Source organism: Fukomys damarensis, unplaced genomic scaffold (genome assembly GCF_012274545.1).
Source record: "Fukomys damarensis isolate Sample0158 unplaced genomic scaffold, DMR_v1.0_HiC HiC_scaffold_39, whole genome shotgun sequence".
Lineage (NCBI taxonomy): Eukaryota > Metazoa > Chordata > Mammalia > Rodentia > Bathyergidae > Fukomys > Fukomys damarensis.
In genome coordinates, this window is record NW_022900951.1 from 97,085,280 (window position 1) to 97,091,922 (window position 6,643).

Below are 6,643 nucleotides of genomic sequence, written 5' to 3' on the forward strand. Positions count from 1 at the left end.
GTCTCAAAATTAAAAAAAAAAAAAAAAGGGCAGAAAAGGGAGGAAAGGAAGAAGGAAAAAAGCAGGAAAAAGGAGGATGGAAGGGAAGAAGAAAAGAAGATGGCTGGGGAAATAGCTCTGTTTGAAAGCCTTGGGTTTTATCCCCAGTACCCCCCCCAAAAAAAGCTGTAAAACATATTAAGATTATACCATGAAGCTGTGTTTTGTCAACCATGTATTGTTTATGAATATGAACATATGTAGTAAAATAAAACACATGGACAGGAAGGTGTGAGACTGGTTACTTCTAGCAGGCAGCAGGAAAACAAGGGCTGTGAAGTGAAGCTATTAGACCTCAGATGGATCTGTAAGGGTTTATAATTCTTCAAATAAATAAAATGATTGACCAAACATTAAAATGTCATTTATTAGTTCTGGGTAATGGGTACTATAGATCTGCTATTCTCTGTACTTTTTTTTTTGAGACAGGGTCTCACTATGCAGTCCAAACTAGCCTTGAATTTGCAGTGATCCTCCTGTCTCAGCCTCCCAAGTGCTGGGATTACAGGCATGTGTGACATGCCTGGCATATTTTAATCATGGAAACATTTTTAAAAAGGAAACAGGAGCTTCAAAGTTACTTCAATTATCAGTCACTCAAAAGTACATTAGTATTTATTATCAATAGCACATTTATTAAGAAAGTAATTTTAAATTGTAAATAGTTTCATATATTTTATTACATAGAAGCTAGTGACAGAGGCCAGGCATGGGGGCGCACACCTGTAATCATAGTACTGATGAAGCTGAGGCAGGAGAATCAATTCGAGTTCAAGGCCGTCCTGGACTACATAGCAAGACACTGTCTCAAAAACTCCAGGGAAGGGAGCAGGCTACTAATAGAAAATTTAGTCACCATTATGTTTAAAAGCAAAGAAGGGAAAGAGAAGAGTGTTAACATTATAGCTTTTCTATGCAAATATGTCTAACCAAAACCCTCCTGCTTCAAGGGCTGTACAGGCAGCCTGGCCATTTACTCTATCTCCCCTTGATTACCATACCAGCCTCTGAAGCCAGCAGCTCAGCCTGCAGTCTCCTCACTTTCAAATGAATCCTGCAGAATATTCTTCTGTAAATGACTCTGCTTTTTAAAATATTACTCTGTCTTAAAAGACCTAAAGTGGTTCCCCAGTGCCCGCTCCATCAACCCAAATGACTCTCCTTGACTTCTAAGATCCCCTGTAATGTAGATGTACTGCACTTGGCCAACTTCCTGCTGCTCCACACAGCCTGTTTTAATCAGGCACCTCTCCATTGATTGTTACTGCACATGCTATACTTGCCCCTGTTGGAAACATACTGCACAAACTCCTCGGTTTACTGCAATTCTCTACCATTAGTGGACTTTCGGCTCAGGTGCGACTCCACCAAGTTTTCGCACTGACTTCACCTTTCTCTGCTCCTAGTCAGGAAGACACTTCTACAGAGGGCACTCTTAGCCCCAGGGATCCATAGATGAGGTCAGACACTATGTCATGTGCAGAATTCACTCTCTATATAAAATTCCTTTGTTGAGAAGGTTTAGAGCTTTCCTTACATTATCAGAAAATATTTACGAACCCTCTACTCCAAAAACAAAAAATCAAAAAAGAAAAGAAAAAGACAGTGCTCAATATTTGCCAATTTTCCATATAACTGGAAAACATAATTTACCTTTGTCTTCCCAAATGATTGACTGCTAAACTGCTTAAAAGTGAGGAGCAAATCTTAGCCTAGTTTCTCAAAGATAATGCAGGACACAAAGAAAAATATGGAAGACAGTCAATACCTATTTGCTTTAGTTACCCTCTCAAAGAGATTAATAAAGGAAAAATTAGGATTTGGTTCCCAAGTTTCATGTGAATTCATTCACTTCTTGGTCTTCAAATATGATGTTACGATATTGAAGTCCAAATAAGTTATTAATCTCCAAGTCTATGCAACTAACACTGATCTACCTGTAATTCTGGAGTCAGAATGAAATTATTTGTGAGAAGAGGTAAGATACGAGAGACAGCAATGTTAACCCAATCTCCATGGAGGGGAAAGAAAGAATTATAAAACATCCCTAGAACTATAGAATCTGCACTATCTATGCCTTCAAAATATTTTACAAGTGCACAATTCAGTTCTGGAAATTACAAGAATAACCTAATCGCTAATGCCTTACCATGTTCATTTTGACCCAAAATTCTTTCAAAATAGCAGCAAATGTAGACTTTAGTCATTTTAATCATCGGTTTTTAGTCAAAATCTTACCTAAATGCTAAAAATATCTACAGATGATCTTCTAGCCTTTAAATGTATACATTTAAAATAATAATTAGGAAGGGACTTTCCCATTTACTCAACTTTCCTTGTCCACTATCCAACCAAACAGATAATAACAAGTGCATGAATTCTGTAGCTCAATGGACTTTGGTTCAAAGGCCTGCTGCTCATGCATTTACTAGATCTGTGACCTTTGAGAACTCACTTAATGTCATCAATCCTCATTCCCTTCACCTGTAAAACAGATACTATCTGCTTTTCAGGAGCGAGGTGCTGTAAGTAACACACTGGGTAAGTAAGGAGTGATGCAGAGTGCATACTCAGCAATGGCATCATCATCACTGTGTCCTGCCTCAGCTCTGCACAGGCTTAAAGTAGGAGGGAGGGGAAACAAAGGCATGAAGTTTCCATTCTAGTTAGGAAGACAGACTTACATAATGATTTTTAAATTGTATTAATAAAAATGTAAACAAAGTCAGAGAACATAACACAAATCCAATTCTGAAGATTACCTTTATCTTCAGCATCAGGAAATGTTATACTATCTGTGGTGTTGTAGGAAAATGAGATGCTGTCAATGAAGTATTTAGGCTCATTCTTGGTAAAATTCACAACCCAGGAGAAACCAGATCCAAACTGCACAGCTATTTTGGGACCACTGTGGTCATCCCCACAAATGCTTCCAATATATGTCACATTGTCATGGTCTGAAATGGTTGCAGTTTTCTAAAAGAAAAACAAGTTCAGAGGTGAGGAACAAATAATCAGTGAGCATCAACCCTGAGCAGACTAGCTGGTGTGCTGCATCAGTCTATATCACCCATTCACCATGGCCAGGTCGCCCGGGCAGGTGTACTATATAAGCTAGCCTCAGATTCTTTAGCTAAACACATACCTTTGTTGTTGAGACATGGTCTTGCTATGTCATTCAGACTGGACTTGAACTCACTATGTAGCACAGGCTGGCCTTGAACTCTTGGGGCAATCCTCCTGCCTCAGCCTCCCCAAGTGCTAGGATTGCAGGTGTGTGCCACCACACCCGGCCACACACATATTTTTTGTATGTCCAAAATGAAAAGAAAAACTAGCCTGTAGGACTGTTCTTTAGCTGATGCTCTGATTGTGCCACAGTGCTGGGATGGAATTCAGGATCTCCTGCATGCTGCAAGTGCTCTATCCCTAAGCTACATGTGTAGCTCCTAAACTGAGTTTTGTTTTGTTTTTTGTTTTTTCATTAGGATATCAGGAGGGTGAGTCAGAAGGATAGATGAGAGTTTGAGGCGAGCCTGGGCTACACAGTGAGCTCAAGGCCAGCCTGAACTGCATATCCAGACCCTGTCTCAAAAATAAAAACAAAAGAAAAGGGCTGTAAGTAAACCTAGGTGGCACATGCCTGCAATCCCAGCACTTGGGAGGCTGAGGCAGGAGGACTACCGTGAGTTCGAGGCCAGCCTGGGCTACACAGTGAGCTCAAGGATAGCCTGACAGAGCAAGACCCTGTCTCAAAAAGAAGAGAAGGTGATAAGTAAATGAGACCTTAACAAAAAGAAAGTAAGGCTAAAGGAGCAAGATACCCCACCCATTGAAAGGCAAGATATGTTAACATGTTCTGAATATGTTACAGAAGTTGTTAGATCTGAATATCTTGTAGCTTTCAGATCATGTGTCCTTAACCATCTCCAAGAAAATGTGAAAGAACTAATGAATTATAAGAAATATTCATTCCAACCCTAAGTAGAATACAGTACCTACAAAGAGTTTAATGTTAAAAATACAGAGTTTAAATGTTAAGTTATTTAACATGAAATCTTATTGGTATCAATTTATCCAAAGGATAAAAAAAGTCAGAATTAAATTTCCACATATAAAACTCAAAGAAAAATACTTACCTGACTTTTGTTTGTCGTTTCATAGTATATTGTGAAATTCATCCGCCATTTTGCATAAAGGCAAGTGGCATTTTCTGAATTTGTCAAATCAAGTTCCAATGCATAAGACTGGGCAGCACCTAATTTTAAAAAAATTATTTTAAAATTATACTACAAAAACAACATATAAAATAAAAACGAGTTATATCAACCACTGAAATTCAACCATGTCTAAAATGGAACAAAGTATTTTTAAATACACTGTATATGGTTATACTAGTGATTGTTTTTCTTTACAATCTTTAACAGAATCCTATTGATCAAGGAACTATTTTCCTTTCCCAAAAGAATGGTTACTAGACCCGGAATGCTTCTGCCTCTTACTAACCACTTCATTTATCTGTGCTGTTCTAGTTTAGTTATAGGCAATTAGCATTTGCTTTTGGGGGGTTTTCAAAGTAAAAGCTTAGAAAGGATGTTCCTTCCTGCTGCTCTCAAACCAGCTGGTAAAACTCTACAAAACTAGTGACAGATCAGATGTTCTATGGTCTCACTGCTTCAAATCTTGAGGCAAATGATGTAACCTAGGACCCCCTTGTCCTTCCAAATGATTTCATTATGATGTGATCAGATGTGGGAGAGCTCTTCCATGTCAGTATATCATGTGACCATCAAAGCAGCACTGCAAAGGTGGTTAGATCCCTAAGAAAAAGCTATCCCTAAATTCAAAGTTCATCACTCTTTGTTTCACTTTAACATCTGACTAAAAAGACTGAGGAATCTTTTGACATGAAGTCAAAATTACTTCCTAAATTTCCACACTGCTCCCCTCTTAAGGGAGAGAAACCTTACAGAGACAGTGACTTTGGAACTTTTCAGTTACCTTGATTCTAATCTTCTACACTTCAACACAAGAACATGACCAGTAAACTGAAGAGTCCAAGGCCTCAAAATATTAATGCAAAGGGGGAAATATCCCAGCGAACACATCTGCAGCACAAACAATGAGCAACCACCTCAGGATTTTCTTCACTGTCTCACACTTCATCTGAAGGGGAAGCTATTTCCTGTTAAGATAGCTGCAAGCCTTTAATGATATCTGAGCAATCCAGTGGCTTCTACAGGTAGGGGAATACAGCAGAATGTAGTGCCTCAGCAATAGCTTTCAAACGGAACACTCCTACCATCACACTCCACAGCCTCGGCTGCCCTAGCAAGCCCAAATAGCATAGGAAAGCTTGTGATTACTGACTAAATGCATTGGCTAAGGCTCAAAAGGACCTTGGGAGACCTAAGTAGGTTTTATTGCCATTTTTTTCTAAGTACAATATGGAATGGACCTGTCATACAATTCCAACTCTACCCTGCAATGATGCAGAGAATTCCAACTTACAATTTTTCTAATCAACTAGACTTTTGCTTTTTTCATATGCTGTCTCTCTCAGTGTGGCTTAAAGTCCCTAGCTTTTGAGGCATCCTGGCATCCCTGGGATATATCCCTCTTGGTCGATCATGATAAGTGACTTTTCTGATATGTGGATGGATTTGACTTACCAGTATTTTATTGAGAATTTTTGCATCTATGCATATTAGATATACTGGTCTGTAGTTTTGTCGTTGTCTCCTTAGAAGTTAAAAGTGGAATGGTGGTTACCAGAGGCAGAGGAGAATACGTGGAGGGAGAGACAGGGTACTAAATTACAGTTAGATAAGAACAAGAAGCTCTAATTGGAAAACACAAAAACAAATCCAGATGTACTCAGCTACCTCATCTTTGACAAAGGAGCTGACCATCCTCAGTGGAGGAAAGATAGCCTCTTTAATAAATGGTGTTGGAAAAACTGGATTTCAACCTGCCTCAGATTAAAACTGGACCCTTATCTTTCACAATGCACTAAAGTAAAATCCAAGTGGATTAAAGATCTATATATTAAAACAGAAACACTAAACTTGCTGGAAGGTAAGTTAGGCAGAACTCTGGAAGACATTGGCATAGGAAAAGACTTTATGAAGAAATCCTGTGTAGCACGGGAACTAGCACAAAGAATCAACAACTGGGATCTCATCTTATTAAAAAGCTTCTGCACTGCAAAAGAAACCATCAATAGAACTAAGAGACAACCTATAATATGGGAAAAAATTTTTACCAGCTGCTCCTCAGACAAAGGACTATTATCTAGCATACATAAAGAACTCAAAACAATCAGCCCGCCCAAATATAAAGACCTGGCTCAAAAATGGGCATCCGAAATGAACAGAAATTTCTCAAAGAAGTAAAAGCAGCAAGTAAATATTTGAAAAAATGCTCCACATCACTGGTCATTCAAGAGATGCAGATGAAAACAACACTGAGATTCCACCTCACCCCACAAGAATGGCTGAAATCACACAATAAAAAATGTTGGCGGGGTTGTGGGGAGAAAGGAACCCTTCTCCATTGTTGGTGGGAGTACAGACAGGTGCAACCACTATGGAAATCAATATGG

At 38.8% G+C, this 6,643-nt stretch overlaps 1 protein-coding gene across 3 annotated transcripts in view; it reads right to left on the reverse strand.

The window, feature by feature from the left end:
• The window catches only part of Lamp2 (lysosomal associated membrane protein 2), a 42,388-nt gene that overhangs the window by 22,423 nt on the left and 13,322 nt on the right, over positions 1-6,643 (reverse strand). For all 3 annotated transcript variants that reach the window (XM_010629572.3, XM_010629574.3, XM_010629573.3), the window contains exons 2-3: positions 4,179-4,297; positions 2,802-3,015 (exon numbers count right to left, since the gene is read on the reverse strand). In XM_010629572.3, coding sequence (XP_010627874.1) covers positions 2,802-3,015; positions 4,179-4,297 — 333 coding nt within the window. The remainder of the gene's footprint in view (positions 1-2,801; positions 3,016-4,178; positions 4,298-6,643) is intronic.